This window comes from Medicago sativa, chromosome 6, assembly GCF_051527215.1.
Source record: "Medicago sativa cultivar Bolivia chromosome 6, Bolivia_mono, whole genome shotgun sequence".
In the NCBI taxonomy this organism is placed as follows: Eukaryota; Viridiplantae; Streptophyta; class Magnoliopsida; order Fabales; family Fabaceae; genus Medicago; species Medicago sativa.
The window spans coordinates 37,821,772-37,847,201 of record NC_140754.1 but is presented as its reverse complement, the minus strand read 5'-3'; the positions used below and the strand labels follow the sequence as shown (position 1 = coordinate 37,847,201).

At 34.4% G+C, this 25,430-nt stretch overlaps 2 protein-coding genes across 4 annotated transcripts; one reads left to right on the top strand and one right to left on the bottom strand.

Moving 5' to 3' along the window:
• The first annotated feature begins 290 nt into the window (after nucleotides 1-290).
• LOC146914960 (silicon efflux transporter LSI2-like) lies at nucleotides 291-3,856 on the top strand. 2 transcript variants are annotated; one of them, XM_085717575.1, is made up of 4 exons: nucleotides 291-482; nucleotides 1,157-2,433; nucleotides 2,526-2,715; nucleotides 3,409-3,856. In XM_085717575.1, exons 2-4 carry the CDS (start codon nucleotides 1,252-1,254, stop codon nucleotides 3,669-3,671), a joined length of 1,635 nt encoding a protein of 544 aa, XP_085573701.1. In that variant the 5' UTR covers nucleotides 291-482; nucleotides 1,157-1,251; the 3' UTR covers nucleotides 3,672-3,856. The 2 variants fall into 2 exon arrangements, with proteins under 2 accessions (XP_085573701.1, XP_085573702.1); XM_085717576.1 differs by lacking the exon at nucleotides 291-482 and having other exon boundaries at nucleotides 544-2,433.
• Nucleotides 3,857-17,019: 13,163 nt separating this feature from the next.
• LOC146914959 (DUF21 domain-containing protein At4g14240-like) lies at nucleotides 17,020-23,199 on the bottom strand. Of its 2 annotated transcripts, XM_085717573.1 has the most exons (13): nucleotides 22,883-23,199; nucleotides 22,291-22,367; nucleotides 21,392-21,475; nucleotides 21,162-21,275; nucleotides 20,965-21,048; nucleotides 20,776-20,847; nucleotides 20,267-20,334; nucleotides 19,251-19,338; nucleotides 19,078-19,151; nucleotides 18,621-18,990; nucleotides 18,482-18,528; nucleotides 18,313-18,394; nucleotides 17,020-17,317 (listed from the first exon to the last, which is right to left on the bottom strand). In XM_085717573.1, exons 1-13 carry the CDS (start codon nucleotides 23,115-23,117, stop codon nucleotides 17,276-17,278), a joined length of 1,437 nt encoding a protein of 478 aa, XP_085573699.1. In that variant the 5' UTR covers nucleotides 23,118-23,199; the 3' UTR covers nucleotides 17,020-17,275. The 2 variants fall into 2 exon arrangements, with proteins under 2 accessions (XP_085573699.1, XP_085573700.1); XM_085717574.1 differs by lacking the exons at nucleotides 19,078-19,151; nucleotides 19,251-19,338.
• Nucleotides 23,200-25,430: the final 2,231 nt, after the last annotated feature.

Genomic DNA, 25,430 nt, shown 5'->3' with positions numbered 1-25,430 from the left:
TGAGGACTAAAGTTTGATCATTGTTGTTAACAAATTTTTCTCCTAGTTCTCAAAAAAAAAAAAATCTTCTAGTATCTTTAAATTTTTTTTCTTTCTCCTAGTGGCAAATTAACCATTAATATTTACCTATAAAAAAATAGGAAATATTTGTCTTTACCCATGATTCTAGTCATTAAAGTCTGAAGTTGCCGTTTATAATTTTATTGATTATTTATTTTTTTAAGATTATTATTTTGATTATTATAATCCACAAGTTACATATATAATGTGTCATGTTACACCATGTGACTATGAGGTGTCTTTAAACTTCAATGATACATGGATATATGCTACAATTTTCTCAATCTTATTCCTTAAGAGAAAAAAAAAAGTTTATCTCTTTTCACGCTGATGACAAAAATACAAACTTGTGGTATAGGAAAGAAATAGACATGAGCTTCCAAGTTAGACAACTCAACCAAAAATAGATTTTTCTTTTCAAGGTTTGTGGTACACGTTTTATGCTTGTTTTATTACTCTTCCATTTTCCTTAAACAAAATGTTAAGATGATATTATCTTTGCTAATATTTTCCACAAGCAAATTTACATATCATAAAATTGAAATAAAAGATTGCATGCATTTTTTTCTTTCTTAATAAACATTATTATTGATTTAACTGAAAATAAGTGTGTTATATTTTGATCTAGCTATTTTCTATTTATGGGTTTGATTCTCTTAGAAGAGTATAGAGATTGAATTTTCTGAAAAAACAAGTGGTTGAAGTTTTTTTTTATCTTATAAATTTATAATCATATCATAAGCATAGCTACTACATCTTAAATATATCTATGTATGCTTACTGATAGTTTAGAAAATCTCTAATCATATCATAAACATAATTACTCAATCTTCTTGATCACTAGTATTTGTTGATGTTAATGATTCACAATTCACAATATTTCAATCTCGTAGTAGTAGTAGATAAATAAGTTCATGTTTGAAATCACAGTGAGTTTGACAAAATCACAGTGACATCGTGTTTTTGTTGGAACTTCAAATTGTAGCTTTAACTAAAATTACGGTAGCTCACCGTGATTCTGACAAAGCAATGAAGTCTCAAAAGTTTAGATTTTTTTTCATGGTTTTTTTCTAACCAATTTCTTTTCCTTGTTCAGGAAATTTCATTCTACCAAAGTAAAAAATTCCATGGTATTCTTAATGGACTAAAGGTGAAGTTTCTGATCTTTTATTTGGCTGTTGAATCAAAATAATGGCATTAGCTCCAATTCCAAAAGTTGTTTTAGGTTCAATAGCCTTTGCAATTTTCTGGATATTAGCAGTTTTTCCAGCAGTTCCATTTCTACCAATTGGTAGAACAGCAGGATCCCTTTTAGGTGCAATGCTTATGGTAATATTCAGAGTTATTACTCCGGAAGAAGCGTACGCTGCAATCGATCTTCCAATTCTCGGTCTTCTTTTCGGCACAATGGTTGTTAGTGTTTATCTTGAAAGAGCAGATATGTTCAAATACATAGGAAAATTACTTTCTTGGAAAAGTAAAGGAGCAAAGGATTTACTTTGTCGAATCTGTTTGATTTCGGCTTTATCAAGTGCTCTTTTCACAAATGATACTTCTTGTGTTGTTTTGACTGAATTCATATTGAAAATTGCAAAACAGCATAATTTACCACCTCACCCTTTTTTGCTTGCACTTGCTTCAAGTGCTAACATTGGCTCCTCGGCTACGCCAATTGGTAACCCTCAAAATCTTGTTATAGCTGTCGAGAGCAAAATTTCATTCGGAGAGTTTTTGTTTGGTATTGTTCCAGCTATGCTTGTAGGAGTTGTAGTTAATGCTTTGATTCTTATAGCTATGTATTGGAAATTGTTATCTGTTCATAAAGATATCGAGGATCCTATTGCGGAAGTTGCAGCTGAAGAAGATGTTAATTCTCATCAATTTTCTCCAGCTACAATGTCTCATTATTCATCATCACTTAATTCTCAAGAGTTGAATGGTTACATAGTAGAATCTTCTAGTATTCAAAACTCTCCTCAAGTTCATAATCTACGAAACCGAATGATTTCAAGTGATAGCGAAATTGATAGGTTTCATGTTGGTAGCACAATAGATTCTGCTAGAAATTCAACTGCATCAAAAGAAGGGACTAATAATGATTTGGCATCTCAAACAAAGGAGGAAACTAGTCCGTCAAAAACCGTTGTCGAAGTAGATAGAACAATAGAAGGACATGTTTTGATCACTTCGGAAGGAAAGGACTATTTAAGCGCTGAGTGGAAGCGTAGACTGTGGAAATCTTGTGTTTATATGATTACATTAGGAATGTTGATTGCAATGCTTCTTGGTTTAAATATGTCGTGGACTGCAATTTCGGCTGCATTAGCTTTGGTTGTTCTTGATTTCAAAGATGCTAGGCCAAGTTTAGAGAAGGTACTAAAAAACTATGAACACTCGGCTACTATTATTTTTGTGCTAGTTGAAGATTGAACATATCTCTTAGAATTTTTCTCTTGTTTCTACAGGTTTCATATTCACTTTTGATATTCTTTTGTGGAATGTTTATCACAGTAGACGGATTCAACAAAACTGGAATTCCAAGTGCTTTATGGGAGTTGATGGAGCCTTATTCGCGAGTTGATCGTTCTAGTGGAATAGCGATACTTGCTCTTGTTATACTTGTCCTATCAAATTTGGCATCAAATGTACCAACCGGTAAGTGAATGATTATCAGGTTCTCTGTGGTTACTCGATTGTTTTATGTATTGTGTCCTTGTCTCTCCTACCCTTACAATTTAGAAACTGAAGACGATCCACACGTCATATGATTTTATGTAATTGAATGCATCAACTTGTGGTAGGAGCATGATTTTGTAAATTCTTTTTTTTTTCTTCGTAGGAATCATTAATCTCCAATTTAAAGGTGAAATCAAATTGTTTGCACCATGTTATGTTAGTGTTGTGAAATAGGCCAGTCTGGCGGCTGGTTGAACCAAGGTCGGTTCACAGTCCTTTAGAACCAAACAGAACCGTAGTTAACAATGGTTGGTTCGTTCGGTTCTTTTTTTAATATTTATTTGTTATTTGGTTCAACTATGTTTCAACTATGGTTGAACCAATTGAACCATGATTCAGAAGTCTCACCGGTTTGACCTCTGGTCCATTTCGACTTCTGGTTCAATGTTGGTTTGGACAACATAAGTTACTACGTGTCATTTCTGTCATTCACTTCAAATGTTCTATTTCAAATTTTGAAACTCAAGAATTATGTTTGATACAAAATTACAATCATCGCTCCAAATATTTCCTCTTCATTTCCTTGAAAATTTTAGAGTTAAAAGAATATAGTTATATCCATCTTTTCGATCTGATGTATCTTTGACCAATCTTGTGTTTACATTTTTATAGTACTATTGCTTGGAGCAAGAGTTGCAGCCTCAGCAGCTGCAATTTCCCAAGAAGACGAGAAAAGGGCATGGCTCATATTGGCTTGGGTCAGCACTATAGCAGGGAACCTGTCACTATTGGGATCAGCTGCAAACTTGATAGTTTGCGAACAAGCTCGTCGAGCTCCAAACCTATCATACACATTGACATTCTGGAGTCATTTGAAATTTGGTCTCCCTTCAACTATTATAGTTACTGCTATTGGTTTGACACTCATAAGATGATAAAAATTTGTTGTTTAACTCCAAAAGGGTTCTGTTGTAGAAATTTACGTACAAGCAAAATCGATTTCTTGATATACAAGTTAAATGGTATATGAGAAAATATACATATTGTAAATGAGTATTGAATTATCTGTGTTTTGAGCATTTGTGTCAAATAAGTGATTGTGATGATTATTTTGATTCAATGATCAAAATCAAGGACATGGAATTTCCTGAACAAAAAGCATTTGGTTAGAAGAAATGCTTGAAAAAGTAACCTCTTGAGATTTCATTGTTTATTCAATCTGCAACTACGAAACTAAAATATTTCCTGAACAAGTACATAAGCATGGATTCTGATTACTATTTAGTTGATATTTAGCAACAAAAAAACTATTTATATAACATACTTAGTTGGTACAAGAAAATTTACTTGAGTAGAAACAAGAAACATTCGCTCTGTCAACACTTAAAATGAACATTGAGTAGAAGTCATCAGGGCCGTCCCTAAGAATTCGGAGGCTTGGCTCTGGGAATGAAAACAGGCCAGTGATAAAATCAAAACGTATTTTTTTTAAAAGAGCAATGTTCTATTTATATTTTTTAAAAGATAAATACAAGGTGTCATCAAAGGTGAAAATGATTACCGTATACATGAGGAACCCCCACCTAACTCCAAAGGCAAGAGGACCTAATTCTAATAGGCCTAAAAGGCTAAAACAAGAGGACAGAAAATGGATGGGGGTATTAAAAAAAATTGGAGGGTAGTAGTACTAGTGGGTATTAAAAAAAAATTTGAGGCCCATAACTGGGGGAGGCCCAGCTCTGTTGAGCTATTTGCACCCGCAGGGCCTGTCCTGGAAGTCATGTAGTAGACAATCATAAAACTAATTATATAAAATTGGATGAACATGTAAATAAGCATGATTTTTTTTTTTTTTTACTATTTGGATCATACAATAAAAACTTTGTTCATCCACGTGTGAACAATTCTACAATGATTCTTGACCTAGTAGAAGAAGTTAAGAGAAACAAGTTCTGCTGTCAACCATTTCAGAGCAGAATCCATGTCTTGAAAAACTAGTACCTATAACAAAAATGAGCAACAGAAAATCAAAGCAAGTGATCCAAGCTGTCAAATTCATATGACAATTACAATACATCCAATACTATAGTGAAAGATCTTCTAATAGAATCTATTCTTGTGATCATTGTTTGGGATTAGGAATAAGGCAGAAATCAGCAAAGTACAATAATGAAGAATTATTTCATCAAAAAACAAAGAAAATGTTACTACAACTGACATTTTCAAAATTCAACCATAATCTTGAAAATGCTAGTCGTATTAACATTTTCTCTATTTTGATTAACTAATCCTTTCGTATTGTATTTTGAAGAGTTATGCCTTGTTCCTAGCATTTCACAAATCCCAAAATTTTGAGTTAGATTCTCATCAAAAACATGCTCTAACATCAGTTCTCTTACAATGAACTTAGCATTTAAAATTTTCCAATCAATGTCAAAAAAAATAAGATTGTTAACCTGTAGAAGACTTTTTGTCATTGAAATTAGAAATATCATTTTGGACTAATATAATATCAATGTGGTATCTCAATGTAGTATAATTAGTCATAGAATCTCATATTCAGAAACAACATAAAAAATTATAAGCATCAAATAACTAACTATTAATGAGAGCAAATATAAAATAGAGATGAAGTAAAAACTAATCGATTAGTACGATTGTCACATGCAGAATGAACCACCGATATAGCATCTCTAACATCAATTCAGAAGACCTGCAAAATAATCATCAATTACACAATACCTGAGGTGTTACATAGTCACCTTGTTTAAGGATTTATCCACCTCATAAGCACAACAAATTCCTCATGATTTATTAGGTCCCCGATATAAATCATATTCGAAGATTACAAAATAACTTGAATTTGTAATGCTAATATTAATTAAAAAACTCAAGTGTGTAAAGATGCAAATGGTTGTTACCAAAAAAGACAAGTATAAAGATGCAAATTCTAATAATAATTCAGATAAGGAAGATCAAGATCACATTGCAATTTTCATGGAGAAAGTTGAAGAGATTGCAAGGGTTGCAAATAGCTGCACTGATCCAGGCCACCAAAAATTTGGGCCCAATTTTTGGTTTTATTTTTCTGCATATCATAAATGTGGAAAAAGGAGTATTTACTAATAATGTTGAGATCGTTGTAAAAAATCCGTAGACATGACCCAGTGGTAGAAATTACCATAAGTAATCTTGAGGTCCTGAACTCAACTCCTAGAAGTTAAGAAATCCTCATGTGTGTTGTTTGTTGGAGAATTCCTTAAATGCTAGGAGTTCAACCCATGACCACAAAGCTACTTGCGTCAAGTCCTGCCACTACACCATGTCTACATGTTTGCAACAATTGACAAAAGAGGAATATATATAATATTTCGGGCCACAAAATTTTGGAGACCCAGCTCCGTAAAGCTATTTGCGTCCTTCAATAAACGACCCTGTTAGAAAGATTCGAAATAATCTCATACTTAGTAACTCTTTTACCAAGCATGGGAGGATGACTTTACTTGCACGCAGGGCCGACCCAAACATAAGGTGCACCTTTATTTGTAGGATGCTGCTTCGAATATCAGAGCTAGACAAGTACCTTAGCTCCCTATACTTGATTCTAGAAATTATTGAAGGGTTTAAATTTCTTCTATTTTCAAACTCAAGTGGCAAAGGCATTGTAAATATATACAGTAGTTTCTGTCTTCGTGATTTGCATCCTTTAATTGATGGAAAATAGTGCACGCTAAGATCATCAAGGAAAAACTAAATCTGTATAGGTGGAATAAATATGTTGATTTATTGCCCCTATGTTGATGTTATGCACAAAGGTAACATTAACGCAATGACATTATGTAAATCTGCACAATGTTATATGAGACATATTATACAAGAATAATGGAAGGGTAATTATGTAATTAAATATATTCATTTCCCTATTAATCCAAAATCTTATAAATTAATTTGAAGGGGGAATTTTGGCTTAATTTCTTGAAAATTACTCTTCTCCCTTTCCATTTGGCTGGACTAAAGGGCATGGCTCATATTGGCTTGGGTCAGCACTATAGCAGGGAACCTGTCACAATTGGGGTCAGCTGCAAACTTGATTGTTTGCGAACAAGCTCGCCTAGCTCCGAACCTATCATACACATTGACATTCTGGAGTCATTTGAAATTTGACCTCCCTTCAACTATTGCAGTCACTGCTATTGGTTTGACACTCATAAGATGATAAAAATTTGTTGTTGAACTCCAAAAGGGTTCTGTTGTAGAAATTTACGTACAAAGTAAAATCGATTTCTTGATATACAAGTTAAAGGGTATATGTGAAAATATACATGTATGTAAATGAGTACTGAGTTTTTTGTGTTTTGAAAATATTATATGAAAGAATACTAGTAGAGTTTGCTTACCATGTCCATGATGCCACTCTTGGAAATCATGTACCTATAACAAGTGAAACAAAGTTTGAAACAATTAAAGGCCAAAACCCATATAAGATATAACACCAAAACCACCACCCTGCTACCATTACATTATAGGAGAGATGAGAAACAAAGATCCTCTCTTATTACAATGAGTAACATAAAATCACACACTATATTGTTTGATATCAACCAATTTCAAGAGCTTGATAATTTCCATGACAATTATAATACATCTAATAATATAGTGAAAGATTTTTCAATAAAATATATTTGGGATCATTGTTTGACATTAGGAATAAGGCAGAAATCTGCAAAGTACAATCAACAAGAATTAGTTCATCAAAACAAACAAAATGTTAGTACAACTGGCACTTTCAAAATTCAACCATAATTTTGAAAATGCTAGTTGTAACAACATCTACTTGTTTATGAACTAATCATTCCTGATTGTATGTTACAGATTTTTGCTTTGATCCTACTGCCACACAATGATCACAAATATATTCTACGGGAAGATATTCCACTATTGTTTTAGATACATTCTAATTGTCATGGGAATTAACAACAATCCAATTTAAGGTCAAGATAGTCCGTAGACCACTGGTACACAAATTTAATCAAATGAGTATATATGAAACCAAGTGTGTATTTCTCAGTGAAAGAAGCATAACAAATTAACATTTTAACACAACAGCAGTGCTATATACTGTGACGCACATACTCACGAAGTGATCGGGACAAAAAAAATGACCAATAAGAAGTTGTTATTGGGCGGAATACATGGGAGGCTGCGGAAATCATGGGAGTGAAATTGTCATTATCCAATCAAAACATTGCAGTTTTGCTCTCGGGATAAATTCTTGATAATTTCTCTCGGGACATTCAGCATTAACCTTAACACAATATATAATGGCTACAAAATATTCCAGCTTGATTCAAATAGTAAGTCAGTAACATAAAGTCTCATATGATCAAATTAATGAGTATCAAACCAAAGTTTTATTATAAAATATGAAATATAAAAAATTATAATATGAACAATAACTTAAAATAAAAGTTTCATATTGTAACATTGTCATTGCAAAAACGACCATTACCCATAAGAGTAATGATATTTTGACATCCATTTGATGACAACTTTGTTGACAACCTTGTTTTTCTCACTTCTTATTGGTCAAAAACAATGGAGAGAGAAAAAGGAAGAGAGAGGATAACAACATCATGTGAGTATGAGAGAGAAAGTTGTCCAAAAGTTGTCAAAAAATGGTTGTCAAAATATCATTTCTCTACCCATAATCACTGAATTAACATATTTAACATATAGATATACATTCTTAAAAAAAAAACTTACAGATATACATTTTTGTTTAATAAATCATATAGATATACACAAAAGCAGATAAATTTAATGATCAAATCTCTTCTTCAAGAAAAAAAAAATTGATGATTAAGTCTAGCATTTCACAAATCCCAAAATTTTGAGTTAGATTCTCATCGGAAGCATGTTCTAACGTCAATTCTCTTGCAACAAACTTAGCATTTCAAATTTTCCAATCAAATGTTAAAAAAATAATTAAGATTGCTAACCTATCATAAATATCTTTTCAGGCTCTTGCAATCTCGTCATAAAATCTCATTGCAAATTTAAAATAGAGCATATCTAACATCAATTAGGAAGACCTGCAAAATAATATTCAAATACGAAATACGTGATGTGTTACATAGTCACCGTGCTTAAGGATTTATTATCCGCCTCAGAAGATTACAGAACAACTTGAATTTGTAATGATAATATTATTTTTGAAATTCGGTGTACTTGGAGGGAAGAAAATAATTTTGTTGTGTCCTATGCAAATGGTTGTTGCCAAAAAAGAAAAGTGTGAAGATGCAAATTCTAATAATAATTCAGATAAGGAAGATCACAATGCAATTTTCATGGAGAAAGATGAAGAGATTGCATGTGAGGAACAAAACAAAGAATTAAATGCATTTAATGAAAATGATATTTTGATTTTGGATTTATAGGAAAGAGAGCCTAAAAATGAGATGTGAAAGATTGTGAGGTGGGATTTGGTTCAAATGGCATGAAATTAGAAGAGCCTATAAATGATGATGGTTGTGAAGGAGTGCCACAGAAGAGAGATATAAATGAGGATGGTTAAAAAAAACGTTTACTGGGGACTAAAAATAGGAAGTCTACTGCAAAAAGCATACATCAAGATTTCTTAAAGAATAAGTCAATTTGGTGCGATGCAGAGTGGATTGGGGTGCATGTAGTAATTTTATAAGAATAAGTCAACAAAGAAGCAAACTTCGAACCATTGGGCCCTCAATCAGAATGAGTCAAAATAATCTCATACTCCTTCCGATCTCGAATATAAGAGAAGATCATTTTTTTCAAGTTCGTTGAATAAATGATGTATATGGTCTTTATATAGGTCAAATACATCAGTTATTCAATGAACCTGAGAAAAAAATATTTTGTGACCAGAGGGAGTACTTGGACACCTTAGTTGCACGCATGACAAGGCCGACACCTTTGCTTCTAGGATGCTGCTTCATATATTACAACCATACAAGCACCTTAGCTCCCTATAGTTGATTGCAAAAATCATTAAAGCGTTTAAATTTCTTCTTTCAGAAATTTCAAATTCAAGCGGCAAAGGCATTGTATGTTGAAACAAAATGGGTTTTATACAATACCTCTTAAGTTAATGATAACAAGGTATTAAAAGAACAATTTAATATGCTTGATAGACGTTTGACAAGTGCACCAAATACTATCGAAGTAGTAAAAATATCGATCCCACGAGGACTGTTTTTAACTTCAATAATTCAATTTCGTTATATAATTAGGATGTGTAAAGTTTATTTTTAGTTTGCCACTAGGCAGAAGATTTGGTTTGATTTTATGAAATCAAATAAAAGAAATTAGATTTGATTAAGAAAATATGAGAGAAAGATGAGATCAGATCCGTCGAATCCTCTAAGTTCCCCTAATTGGTCTACTGCACCTATTTGTTATGAATCCTTTTCTAATTTACGATGATTAACAAAATAGCCCTAATCAATCCCTTGAGTTAGGACCCCCTTCTTAAACTACAGCCCCTAATTCCTTAGGTGGTCTAATAATTCTTGAAGGTTTTACCGAACGTTAACCTATTATCACTAACAAACGATTATCTATTCCTAGACTAACCCTGTTTATTAGAACAATTCAATTAGGTCTAAGTTGAAAGCCATGGTCAGTGGTCATTCATTCTCACGAAATCAAGTTATATGTGATCAAGATATAAAAAGCATAAAGAACGATTGAATTGAATAAACTAGAATTGAATTCATAAACAAAATAGAGTTTCACAGCAACATGTGTCAATTAGGGTTACAAAGATTCATCTCGGATCTAATCTCTAAGAGATTTAGCTACTCATAATCGAGTTTACAAATAGCATAATCAATGAAATAATTAAAACATACATGAATTGGTAAAAGGATGAAGAAAACGCCCTTCTAGCCGTCTCCGATGTCTCAAAATCGCACTTTGCTCTCCAAAATCGTAACCCTTGTTCTTCAGATTGAGTGCAGTATTTATAGAAGTCATGGGCCTGACCCGTCAAAATCGCGCCGCGCCATGTATATAGGCGTGCCGCGATTTCCCTCAAACAGGGAGGATGTAATTTTGCTTCAAAAATCGCAGCACGGCTTGAAATTGGCGTGGCGCGATTTCCTTCGAACAGACTTCAATATTTAAGCTTTTTGCACTCCAGAACAGTATAAATTGCATGAGAACTCTATCAAAATGTCACAATAAGTCCTAAAAATTACGTAATGGCAGCATGTCATCACAACCCCAAACTTAAACCATTCCTTGTCCTCAAGGAATTTGCTTGCAACAGTGACAAACGACAGTAAAATAACAGTTACCTGACAAAACGATAGTACCCAAAAGTTCATTCTCCTTCTAGCTAAAGATGAGCTAGTTTGACTTGTTCGCATCCACCAATTCACAACTCCTCGCATCAAATTGAAACAGGGTTCTACCAGTCGACATGCAGGTCTACATATTACCATACGCTTGAAAAGTTTCTAAACATCAATCAAAGTCAATATCATTACACACTTTTGAGGTCTTTAGGGTTATAACGGGACTTAGGTGAAAGGTGGGATATATTTGGATAAGTAGGCTACACAAAATTTGAGTTAGGCATTCCTACGGAAGTTAAAGCACAAAATTCAATCCTTCAAAGATTCACCTTGTGGAAATACAATCAATGCAAAGGTACTAGAGAATATTTTTAACATTTAGGGACAATCGAGTTTGAAGTTACTCGGATTTTCAATGTTTTGTCCCTTTTTCAGCATTCATTTTCATTTTTTTTTCATACACCATTTTTTTGTGTGTATTTTTCATGATAAAGTTCATTCTTTGTTCTCTTATTCTCTAGTACCGCCACCCCAAACTTAGTTGGTTGCAAATTCCAATAGCAACCCCAAACTTAATCTTTAGCAACATTCTACAATGCCTTAACTCAGAAAATACATTAAGGGACAAGTCCTAAAAGTCTCTAGGCTTGTAATGTAGTTTGTCACCGAACAAAAAGTTCTAATCCTACCGGCTCACAATTGGTTAAGAAAGGATAAATTCAACAAATTAAAACAGGGTAGGCTTCAAAAAGGCTCACAGGACCAAACACTTTTGCCTCAGTGTGTAATTAACAAAGACCAATCAATAATAGAGAAACAATGCAAGTTCTAGAAATGTAGTTGCATGGAAAACTAATCTAAATATAAGTAAATTGAAAAACAAAATTTGGCAATGAACCTTATGGCTGAGATTTCTGGGAGTATGTGACTACCTAGCAACGCCGTACACTTCGCCTTTGAATCAAGTCACCCCTCCTTTAGAACTTTTGGAATACCGTTTCATCAAACAACTGTTACTAAACTGTAAAGAGTCAACTAACAAACAAATTCGTCAATAATAAACAAGTGCAGATTCATCACAATACGGGGAATAACAAGTTCAACGAACTTTGACAATACAAGAATATAAAAACAGTACGAAACAGAAACAAAGTACTAAAAAGAAAAGTACAACGAAAACACTAAAACAAGCAAAGCTGAACCCTCAGTGGTCCAGTCCCATGTCCACATCCTCATCACCACCAGTTTCAGGTAACCCATCAAAGAAGGCTGGCGGGATTTGTCAAATCTCTCGAAAGAGCCAGTGATCGGCCTCCTATGCATCTGTGCCTCTGCAGCAAACTCAGTGGAAAACCTAGGACGGTTTACCCACATAAGATCAGAGGTCTCATTCATCCAAATAGCAGAAGTAAACATGTATTCCAGAACCATAGGATGAACCGGCGGATAAGAACCATGTTGACTACCTTCTCCTCTCTCCATTTGAGGTGGCCGCTGCTGTGGGGGTGCTTCAGGTGCACCACCTTTCTTCCTCATAAACTCCTCATACTTCTTCATAAAGACATCCATGGTCTTGTCGGTGATAGGCTGAACAGTAGGAGTATGCAAATCACCCTCAAACTCTTGCAATAATCGAACCATTCTCTTGCGTCATCAAAAATAAACCGGTTAACATTTGATGGTGGGACAACGTTTCTTTTGCGTTTGTTTTGGCTAGATGAAGGTTGGGTGGTAGTTGTCTTAGGCTTGGTTTGTTGTCTAGTTTGTGGTTTTGAAACATTTTGTGGTTTGGGTGCCATTTGTGTGAAAGTTTTGAGAGTGTGTGAAAAAGGGTAGGTTGTTTTGGTTAATTGAAATGGATGAAGATGAAGAATGTTGGATGAATTGGTGTTGGGATATGCTAAGGAGATGAAAAATTGATGAAAAAGGGTTGATTTTTGTGGGTTAGGGTTCCTAGATAAAATTGGGCAGACTAACTAGGAAAATGGAAAGAGGTTTATGCTGAAACTGCTGGTTCTTTAATAGGCTCTGGCAAAATCGCGTTACGATTGGGAAATCGTGGTGCGATGGCAGTTTGTAACGGTTACCTTTTTCAAATTATCACAAGGATCGTATCACGATTGTCACCACCGTGACGCAATTTGGCTGAGGCAGAAAGGGGTGCAAAAATTTTCTGAAATCGTACCACGATCCCCCAATCGTAATACAATTTAAGCGGTCAAGTCCAGGCAGTTTTACTTCAAAATCGTATTATGATTTGACAATCGTAACGCGACTTTGAAGACATAATAAAAAATTTTAAAGTTTGCAATTTTTTCCTGGACTTCCACTTTTAAGAAACAAGAGTTTTTGAAGAGGAGATTGTGACACAACATCAGTATTGTATCACAATCTTCTTGACAGGGCTTGCACACTAAAACTTTGAAAGAAAAATTCCTGCCTGTTTTGTGTTTCGTTGTTGAAAATATATATATATATATATATATATATATATATATATATATATATATATATATTTTTTTTTTTTTTTTGAAAACAATAAAAATAAATACTACCTGAAATTAAATCCAGTGGGTTGCCTCCCACCAAGCGCTTTCTTTTACGTCATTGAGCTTGACGCTTCAACCATTGTTAGGGTGACAAATATGTCAGAAAGAACACATCATCCTTCTTCTTCCTCTTGTTTGGTAGGAATTCCATGAATTTGTAACAAAGAAGTAGATGCTCCCATGCACTCTCAGTTAAACCTTTGGAATTTAAGCTCTCCCACCTTAGAGAAGGACAAGCAACCATCTGCACACGAGTGATTTCCTTAACCCCTGTTTGTTCAGACTTCGGGAAAATGTCAGCACTCCTCACTTTTGGATTTTCTTCCACCACAACCTTGTGACACTCAATCTATATCTGAACCAGCTTCCTCTGAGACTCATGTGCTTTCTCAACAAGATCACCACACTGAACATCATACTTTTCAAATAAAACTTGATTTGACACCAAGAAATCATCTAAAATATTCTGAAGTTGAGTATTGTAATCGATGTTGATCACCTCTTTCTTCCCTTCACTATCACTACCTGGTTGATTCGCCTCATAATGACCACAACTCGAGATTTTGTTGTCCAAAATTTTGATCTTAAAAGATAGCATATATTTTTCATACTGCAACTTAGCAATCTCTTCTGTGTCATAGAGGAGTACCCTGTCTATCATAGCTGCAAAACTTGGATAAACTTTTCAGTAGCACAGTACGATGAGAAGGAAACAAAGAGCATAATATTTTTTTTTTAATATATATATACAAAAATATAAATGACAGAAATCCTAAATTATAACGTAATTGCCTTGTTGAAATAAATCAACAGTCCCCGGCAACGGCGCCAAAAACTTGATAGACGTTTGGCAAGTGCACCAAATACTATCGAAGTAGTAAAAATATCGATCCCACGAGGACTGTTTTTAACTTCAATAATTCAATTTCGTTATATAATTAGGATGTGTAAAGTTTATTTTTAGTTTGCCACTAGGCAGAAGATTTGGTTTGATTTTATGAAATCAAATAAAAGAAATTAGATTTGATTAAGAAAATATGAGAGAAAGATGAGATCAGATCCGTCGAATCCTCTAAGTTCCCCTAATTGGTCTACTGCACCTATTTGTTATGAATCCTTTTCTAATTTACGATGATTAACAAAATAGCCCTAATCAATCCCTTGAGTTAGGACCCTCTTCTTAAACTACAGCCCCTAATTCCTTAGGTGGTCTAATAATTCTTGAAGGTTTTACCGAATGTTAACCTATTATCACTAACAAACGATTATCTATTCCTAGACTAACCCTGTTTATTAGAACAATTCAATTAGGTCTAAGTTGAAAGCCATGGTCAGTGGTCATTCATTCTCACGAAATAGAGTTATATGTGATCAAGATATAAAAAGCATAAAGAACGATTGAATTGAATAAACTAGAATTGAATTCATAAACAAAATAGAGTTTCACAGCAACATGTGTCAATTAGGGTTACAAAGATTCATCTCGGATCTAATCTCTAAGAGATTTAGCTACTCATAATCGAGTTTACAAATAGCATAATCAATGAAATAATTAAAACATACATGAATTGGTAAAAGGATGAAGAAATCGCCCTTCTAGCCGTCTCCGATGTCTCAAAATCGCACTTTGCTCTCCAAAAACGTAACCCTTGTTCTTCAGATTGAGTGCAGTATTTATAGAAGTCATGGGCCTGACCCGTCAAAATTGCGCCGCGCCATGTATATAGGCATGCCGCGATTTCCCTCAAACAGGGAGGATGTAATTTTGCTTCAAAAATCGCAGCACGGCTTGAAATTGGCGTGGCGCGATTTCCTTCGAATAGACTTCAATATTTAAGCTTTTTGCACTCCAGAACAGTATAAATTGCATGAGAACTCTATCAAAATGTCACAATAAGTCCTAAAAATTACGTAATGGCAGCATGTCATCAATGCTAATGTATGCTCAAGTGTGCAGAACCATAGACTAAAATTTAATGTATTAAATCAAGTTTTGGTACTGAAACAACATATACAATAGCACTTGGAATTGAAGAGAAGCTAAAGTTCTAGATCATACTCTGAAAATTTTCGCCTCTTAAGGATAGAAAACTCTGAAGAAGTTTAGCCTTTGAAGGTCATCAGACTCAGAAGAAGTTAGAAGACTCTGAAGAATTTTGAAGACTCTGAAGGACACGTCAGGATTAAATCAACGGCGATGATCATACCTTGGGAGCAAGCATCAAGACACACTCAAGGCACTAGGTACTCGAGTACATTACTAGCCTTTACACGTGGCAGCCAAGAACCAAAGTCATGTCCCCTTAGTCTTACCCTCGAGACATGGGCATTAACGACTGAATGACAAACGACCTACTCTTTGACGAGGGAATATTTCTGATTTCTCAACTTGACAGACGGACACATGTTCAACGAACATATCTTATACGAACTACGAGACTCGCTCCACTCTGTCCGTCGAGCATATTCGGGATCCTAGCGGGCACATCCTTGTGAACAACACAGTTAACCCTAATATCATCATAGTCACCGATATGATAAGTTCTGAGGAACCTTTATGCTCTCTACTTAATCAGATAAATCGTAGTAGAACTTGTGAGGCATCCTCTTGCGAGTTATACTGCTCCATCGCAGGCATGTCCGAAGGCTTTACCATTAAAACGAGCATTTTCCTCGAACAATTTTCTTAACCTAAGCACATGATAACACCTTTATAAAAGGCCTCCACAAGCAATTCCCTCGCTCATTCAAAGTCATCACTCTATACCAAGAGCAACGACTCCTAGACTGTCTAAAACCCTTAGGCCCAATATAAATACAGCCAAAATTTCGCATTTGGCAACATTACTTGTAACATACCCCTTCCCCACGAGGGGGGTGTTCGTAGCAACATAGACCAGTTCAAACGAATTGTAACGTCTCCTTCCACGTTCACACGAATCTCTCCTCGACAATTACACTTCCTACGAATTCGTAACCGCTGGGCACACGTGTGCCTTACAACGACTCTGCAAACACCCACCTCTATATAAAGGGGACTCTTTGCAGTCCCAAGGTAGAATCTATCCTCTCTCTAAACCCTCGTTCTGATCTCTTACTGACTTGAGCGTCGGAGTGTCTGCAGGTACACCCCCCGCTGTTCCAGTTATAAATTGACGCATTCCACCACCGTACAACCATCGTATAAAACAGCACTGGCAGTCACCTTCTGATCAGGTATGATCAGATTGGATAGATTTTATAGTAGATGGATTGGATAGATATGAATTTGGTGGATCACATTGTCACCCCTGCTCGAAACTCACCCCTACTCGAAACTATCTTTCGTGATATTATATTATACGTGGGGTTTTAGACCTCCACACAAAAATTATATAATAATAGCCCCAGTTATTATATAGCTCTTGACAAGTTGCTAGTTTTCTATAATAAGGGGTAAAGTAGTAATAACAAAAATAGGTACTCTACAAGAAGAAAAATGAATTTAAGCACTTTCAAAAAAGAAAGTTATAGATTAATACACACAAGATCAAACGACTTAAATAGGCCCCATGCCTTGTTTTCCAGCATCAGATAGCTAATACAAAAAGCAACCCTTATATACTAAAGGAATTCCTTGTTATCTTGTAGAATTCAATTCAATCCATTTTCCTCTCAAGATAACTTTGAAGTTTGCACTGCCTTACTATGGCCTCCCTGGATGGTTAAAAACAAACAAAAAACAATTAGCATCCATGTTGGAGAGTTTAGTAAAACGGCCTTTTCAAGCAAATCCAGAAAATTATTACTAAGGGTTTGAGAGGTGAAATATGAAACTACATGCTAATCATAGTCACAACTGATACAAAAGGACAACAGCTATATGCTTAATCTCGGATAAGGACTGCTAGTGCTAGATTCCGCCCTTCCAGGAATCGTGGCATGTGGCCTTTATCTGTGATTCCGTCCTTTCCCGCTTACCCTCTTGAGACTTAGTCAGCACCACGTGTTTATCTTGCGGGGACCTAGTCAAAAGCATAACGGCCTCCGAATCCATCTCGGATTTGGGTCACTAGAATCCTCTCCTTTATGGGTCATGACAAGAGAGCCTCCTCCGAGATTCTTTCCCAATATGTTTATCTCACCAACGCCGGGCACGTGGTCAATTCAACCGTCCCAACTTAAGCTGTCACATTTCTCTGACGTGACTATGTGATGTTGGGCTATGTCCGTTATGGCAGAGGGGTATTGTATTGGGCTATAATTCTTATGACGGGCCAAGAGTAAATTCTTAAGATATTGAGGTATAGATCACAACTATTTATCCTTCACCAACTGTCTAATTAAAAGATAATGCTTGAACTAATTTATTTTTGAATGAATTATGACTTGGACAAGCAATGTTTTTCTGGAATATAAGGCTGGAATTATCATGGCAGGGTTTGAATTTCTATATAGTTTTTAAATCTCAAAAATTATTTGAGCTTGAAGCTTTTAATGGAAGAAGAGATAAGCTTAGACTAAGATATAAATCCCTTCAATTCATGTTTAGAATTACATGAGAAATATACCATATAACAGAGAAACACGAAAAGTTTAAGACCCGAACTCCATAGAGAAAGCATTTTCTCAGCTCAATAGGAAAGTTGATTTCATTTGGGAACTATAGCAGAGAAACAAATATTAAAATAGTGTAATATTAAACCACTTACTGATCCCTTTTTTTCAGTCGACTTTCGGATTGATGGAGCTCGTGCCATTGAGGAAGCAGCTGCAACTGCTGCAACACGTATTCTGCAAAATAAAATTATACAACATTAAAATTCAAATTTACAGCAATTTCATCCATATCACTTGTGTATAGTATCTAGTCTCTATTACCTGTTATGAACGTCAACATATTCATCTGTCTCATCCACAATTTCTTCCTGCATCCAAGAGATAATTTCATTCAGTTTTCTGTGCGGAAGAAATACTAAAAACCAAGGGCATGCACATATCTAAAATGACAGAAATTTACTTGCAAGAGTTCTTCAAATACATCTTCCAAAGTGATAATACCAATCACTTCACCATGAATATTTTCGTAAGAAGGACCGCTTAATGTGCCATCACTACTCTGCAAACTAGTTTGCTTATTATTGCCAGTAAGCTTTGAAGGCTTGACAATGTCAACAACAACATTTTCTGATTTCGAATCCAGTTCTTGTAGCAATGGAGTAGTTAACTGTGAATCCCCACCAACATTTTTCTTTGCATCAAATTTCTCTTCATCAATTAGTTGCGGAGTTTCTTTGCCTTTTCCGGTAGTCTTCACAACAGCAGCCATATGACTATTTCCCTTTTGGAACTCGTTCAGTATATCGTATAGAGGCATATCAGATGGAACCCTGCAAATATATACCATTAAAAATAAATTGGAATTTTTCACAGTTTGTTTGGAAGACCGCGACGAGAATAAATTTATAAAAACACACCGTGGTATTCTCCGGATAGATACTGCACTGACAGGGGTCTCTGATTCAGGTCTAACAGTAAGAAGATTTTTTACCTAATTATTTATAAAAAGAAAAAACAAACATGTGACGAAAAAAGAACATAAAAGAAATTAGATAATATAAATAAAGTCAAAATGTAGAAAAATACACACAATTAAAAGCCCAATAATATTCCTGGGATTTCCAGAATAGACAGGAACTCGGCTGTGCCCGCGGGCAAGAATCTTTCCCAATGCCTCCCTGATTTGAGATAGGCAGGATAAAAGTTTTCAGGAAAATAAAATAGTAGAGGAAAAACACGATTCTACTCCACGCATATGTTTTGCATATATCTTACATGTAGGGGTGGATCCTACTAGTTTGAGGGAAACAACAATAAATATTTTCCAATGGTCTAGTAATTGGTGTTGCTAAAAAGAAATTGTCAACATAACAATAAGTCATAAAGAGGAAGAAAATGAAATCTTGGACAAATAGAAAAGTCATTTTCAGAACATATAAAAATCTTGTTTTGTATCGGGTCTAAATGATTTGCTCGGTCCAGAACAGTAGCCCCCCAAGTCATTGCTCTTGGTAAAGAGTGATGACTTTGTAGGGGCAAGGCAACTGCTCATGTGAGCACTTAGAAGGGATAATCCCCGGATGTTTGAATTTTTTAGACGTGTGAGGAACATGTTCGTACCAGTGGTGAGTGCCTGTGATAGATTGAGCATGTTCGCAGTGAGACGGTACAGTTGACAAGGGAATGCCTCACAAGTTCTACCATGGTTGAAACGATCATCTAGTGGGTATTCATATGGTGGAACGGTGCTGTTCACAAGGGAATGCCTCACAAGTTCTACCATGGTCGCAATGATCATGTAGCGGGCATACCTGTGATAGAACGGGGCAGTTCACAAAGGTATGCCTCACAAGTTCTGCCATGGTAGCTACGACTATGTGGCGGGCATATCTGAGAAGGAACGGTGTTGTTCACAAAGGTATGCCGCACAAATTCTACCATGATCGAGCTGATTGAGTGGCGAGCATACTTGCGATGGAACGGAGCTGTTCACAAAGGTATGCCGCACAAATTCTATCATGGACGAGCAGATTCAGAACCAATTCAGTCATTTGTTGGAAGCCTAACATACTGAAGAATAACAACAAAGAAACTAAGAAAGCTTACCAGTCCAACTTTGAATTAACATCTAAAGAAAATGTTGATTCAATAGGAGTCATAGCCTCCTCAGCAGTCTGTTCAAAAACACAAAACATCGAAATTACTAGATGGAAAAATAATGCATTAAATTTAAATATGCTCTTTATACAAACATATGGTTTACAGCATGATATAGTTAATAATGAACCAAAACATAGAGAGAACCCAAGTATGCACGAGAATGTATGACTAACGGAACACATGATCACTGGAAGTGAACGGTGAGTTTTGGAATAACACCGCATGGCACATTGATAAATATTTAATAAACACCAGTTCCCTATTCCATTTCCAACATCATTGATGCTTCCCAGCGTGCCCAAATAGAAGACACTAGTTAAAACTCAAGACAGGTAAGAAACTTCATATTCTGCTGCATTGAATATCATATATTGAAAATTTGTATCATATTGACATTAAGAAAACACAAAAATTAGGTTCACAATTGATTGTGAAAGGTGAATTGCAGCACTTACCTTTTCGGTCAAATCAAGTGCTCCACTGATAATTGTTGTCTCATCATGTGTAAGTTCGCCCCCTTTCCCAGCCTAAAAAACAAGCAGGTTAAATGATTATGAATCTAACACAAAAAATCAAATAGTTGAGAAGCTTCACCAAAGTCGACAAGACTTATTTTGTTCACTAAAAAGAATATTCATTTATACCTCCATGCCATGAATGGAAACAAGAGCTTTTAACTGAGCACGCCTAAATAAAGCCTCGTCGTTCCCCAGTACGCAATCCAGAACCTGAAACAAATATTCGTTGGATAGGTAGTTTTCGGTGATGACATCGTCTATATATGAGAATAACCAGATCTTGAAACCATGGAACAACATCTGTAGTATATAGTAGAATATACCTTTCCAACCGGATAAGAAAGAGGGTAACATATAATCATTAAAATACGCACAAGCCATGAAAAGTTGGCACCTACAGCAAGACCATATCTACTACATATTGCTTGTGGAATAACCTGCAATTAGAGAGACAAGTTAATATTATTAGTTGGAAAAGGAACTTCGTAAAATTGCTTAGGTAGAAAAGTTGAGATTAAACCAGTGAACAACAAATAGCAAAAAAATGACATACCTCACCGAAAAAAAGAACGAAAGTAACAGAGAGAATGATAGCAAGAACTTGATTGAAGAGTTTATCTAGGTATAGAGGAAGAGCCTGCATATTGGACATTTGAAAGCCAATGGCTGTCAAAGAGTTAGGCAGGTTTAGGGAATCAGTGTAAACTGTAAAGTGTAAACAAAATCAAAATGAAGAACTCCCACCGTCCCTTTTTATCAGAACATTTAACAAAAATTACAGGTATTAAGAAAAGTTGTTGGAGAAATAAATTTATCAGAAAAATGTGCGATTAATACTAAATTACCCGTTGTATATAAATGAATTCAATGTTATTTTTTCATATTTCAAGTCAATTGATAGTATTAATACGGAGTATATTTGAAAAAAGAGTAATAAATGAATCTAAAAATTTGTAGAGGGTCTGATACAATTTTTTGTAAATGATTTTGTAATTAGAACCGGAGAGAGTAGTTTTTAAATCTCAAAAATTGTTTGAGCTTATAGCACAAACACTTACCATTAAGGCCCCGTTTAGTTTGGGCTTATGAAAAATAGCTTATGTAAATAAATAAGCTTTTATTTTAATTTATAAGCTCTCATTAACGAAAATCGTATCTTCATAAATAGTTTTTTCATAAAGTACTTGCATAAGCTATTTTATATAAGCTCTAAAATAAGCTAATCCAAACAGACCCTAAATATTTAGAGAATAAGCTCTTATCAATATGTATAAGCTATCTCTATAACAAAACATAAAATAAAGTCAAACTATTTTTTCTATAAACCATCATGGAAAGATTATAGAAACAAGTTGAAAAAAGCTTTCAAACAAACAAATGATCTCACAAGTGTTAATGTCAATAGATAAACTACTCAAACAAGTCAATATAATTATATTTAAATTGAATTACCTCCATAGAAACAGCATTACAGAGAAGCAAAGTAACAAGAAGCTGGTGTTGTTTTTTAACCACTGGAAGAATGATCGCTGCATAAGATGAAGTTTATGAAGCACGACACGCCGACACAACAAATAATTTGAAAATATCACATAATTCAGTGTAATTAATTATAATTCAGTGTAATTACAAGTGTCGGTGTCGGACACGACACCGGGACACGCCTAATCCGAGGACTGTCCATGAATATTAACTAATAATTAAAGAAACTAATAATTTGAAAAAATCACATAATTCAGCATGTCCCGGTGTCGTGTCATGTTCGACACCGACACTTGTAATTGTATTGGATTATAATTCAGTGTAGATACAAGTGTTGGTACTGGAACCCGAGGCCTCCGTGAATATTAACTAAATAATAAAAGAAACTAATAATTTGAAAAAATCACATAATTCATATAATTCAGTGTAACGTATCATGTCGGACATGACACATGTCCGACACCGAGACACGCCTGATCCGAGAAGTGACCGTGTTTCATAGAATATTAACTAAATAATTAAAGAAACTATTGGGTTAAGAGGAAGAGGATGAAGTAACTACCAGCTTGTTTTTTCTGAGAAGGAGAACCACTACGTTCAAGAATTTCGAGGTCTACAAGACTGAGAGACATGAGACCAAGTGTGAGACCGGACATGACTCCGGCAAAGAGAACAAGAAAACAGCATATTCCAGCGTAAGCAATCCATGTTGCAGATCCAAAAGGTATGCTTTCGTTGGCGAGAGCAAGGTGGTTACTACTAATAGTCAACGCATTAAAAATGGTTCCATACGTCATGCGTGTATTTCTGTTCCTTACTTTTTGTATGTTATCGAAATATCTGTCTGTCTGGTTCGGGTTAGGATCCAAGATGATGATTATAAAATCAACGACTTTTTCCACTTCTGTGATAAAGATAAACCTTCTTTCCAACTTTTCAACTTTGAATAGCTTATTTTAGCAAACTTCTACGGTACACCTCATAAACTAGAGTGTATATAAACTGATAAATTATCGAACATTTTAGGAAGTAAAGAGTTATTTATTAAGGTTTATATTTTAGAAAACATTATTTCATTAGAAAAAACATAATTTCATTGGTTATAAGAATCATATTAAATTTTTAATATTTTCTCATAAAAATACTCAATATTCTTCGCTATGAGTAATAAAAATTCAAAAAAATTAAATTTTATTTCGTCGATGTTTTTGGTAAATAAGATTTAATTTTTATAATTATCAATTATAGAAAATAATTCTTTTTCTTCAAAAAAAATAACTCATTTAAATATTAATTTAATTATTTAGTGTACCGGTACACTCAAATATTTGGGTGTGCCATATAATTTGCCTTTATTTTATACTTCTTATGGTCTTTATTATAAGAAAATTTTTAAAATTTTTGTTGTCTTACTTATAAAAAAAAATGTCACAATTTTTAAGGTGTAGTTATTTGTTAAAAGACTTTTATACTCTTTAAACGTTCTCTTAATGCATAGTCGATGACAGAGCATCATGTGATATTTTAGGATATGTTTTGAGTAATTTTCTTTGCATTTGAAGACAAATAAGATGTAATTTAGAGGAGTTGTTAATGGTTTGAGGAATTTATTGTATTGTTTTTATTCGAGTCGTTGTAATTCACTTTTATCTTAAATCTCATGCAACTCCATAAATGTTTTGTAGTGAGAAATCATGTAAATCGGCAAATCGAGACATTAGGTGAGAGATCAAGGATATGAAGTTTGAAGACCATTGGTTCTTAAAAGGTTTTTTAAGACAATATGAGATGAAGAAAATTTGTTTCAAGTTCCAAGGTATTTCAAGACAGAAGAATGCTGGAAAATAGGACGAAAACGCAAGAATTCGCGCAGGAGGGGCTGCATTGCTACTGCCTCATGCACCCCTGTGCATGCTCTTGTGCGCTCCTCCGCATGGCTGCGGGCATAAAAAGGCATTTTGCTTGTTTTCCAAGATGGATCGGTGACAAAAGTCCAGTTTTATTCTCTTAAACCCTAAGTAATGATGTACTATATATAGAGAATTTTGCACACACTTTTATTCATTCATAAAGTTAGTGGTTCAAGGCAACGATCAAGCATTAGAGCTTCAAGGCAGATGATCTCTATCCTCTTCATGTTCTCTCTAGGGTATGCTTTTTTATTGTTTTGTAATGATGTGTGTTACCATATGCAACTATTCGATTAACGTTCTAAGATGAACTCCTTCTTATTTGTTGGATTAAATTAAAAAAGTTTTTCATTCAGTTTATGTTTCGATTGTCAGATTTACTTGTGTACATGCATGTTCTATAATGTTTTTTCAATTGAGAATCCATATCAGTAATCTTAAAAACTGATCTCTAGGGGAATAGCAGGCCTGACAAAATAGACACAAAGTTTTAAACACTATTTTCTTAAATTAAAATAGACACGACATAACTATTGTTTTATCGAGTTAATTCAGATAAAGACAGAAGGGGGATTAAAGGATTTCTTAATCGTCGTTACACATCTGATTTACACAAAACCTAATCCCGCATTGGGTAGGGCAATTAAACCCTACAAACCTCTTTTATATCTCTTTCCAATAAGTTTCGCTAATTACAGAGTTGAACGACAGTCCTGATGAAGACAATAAACTTACTATTTATTTACTTGTTACGATTTGGTGCACTTATCAATATTTACACCTTTCATCCATCAAGTTTTTGGCACCGTTGTCGGAAATTTTTGATATTTTACCAAAGTAACCGGTAGAATTTTTTTGTGAATATTTAGATTAGGTTTAGGTAAGTTTTATTTTCAGTCTATCTTATTTATTTTTATTTTTATTTTTTCTAGGTAGTTTTATTTTTTCCTTTTAGTTTTAGGTTAGATACTAGAAATTATGATTACTTTCTATTGTCAGTTAGGTTTATCTTTTTAGATTAGGTTAGTAATTTTCTTTTCTTATCTTATTCCAAAAACACCAAAAATGTTTTTATTGTTTTATTTTAGGATATTAACTAGGTTAGATTATATAGTTTTTGCTGTTTTATTTTTGTCCTGAATATTGTAAAACCGAAATATTTATATATATATATATATATATAATAGGGAGAGTCCTGTA

Excerpts from the sequence above, each read along its gene's own strand:
- LOC146914960 (XM_085717575.1), top strand. The coding sequence starts at position 1,252 with ATGGCATTAGCTCCAATTCCAAAAGTTGTTTTAGGTTCAATAGCCTTT. Across the intron at positions 2,434-2,525 it reads CTAGGCCAAGTTTAGAGAAG|GTTTCATATTCACTTTTGAT; the intron begins GTACTAAAAAAC and ends TTGTTTCTACAG. Across the intron at positions 2,716-3,408 it reads GGCATCAAATGTACCAACCG|TACTATTGCTTGGAGCAAGA; the intron begins GTAAGTGAATGA and ends ACATTTTTATAG.
- LOC146914959 (XM_085717573.1), bottom strand. The coding sequence starts at position 23,117 with ATGACGTATGGAACCATTTTTAATGCGTTGACTATTAGTAGTAACCAC. Across the intron at positions 22,368-22,882 it reads TTCTCAGAAAAAACAAGCTG|CGATCATTCTTCCAGTGGTT; the intron begins GTAGTTACTTCA and ends CATCTTATGCAG. Across the intron at positions 17,318-18,312 it reads CGACTGAAAAAAAGGGATCA|GGAGGCCATAGTAAGGCAGT; the intron begins GTAAGTGGTTTA and ends TTAACCATCCAG.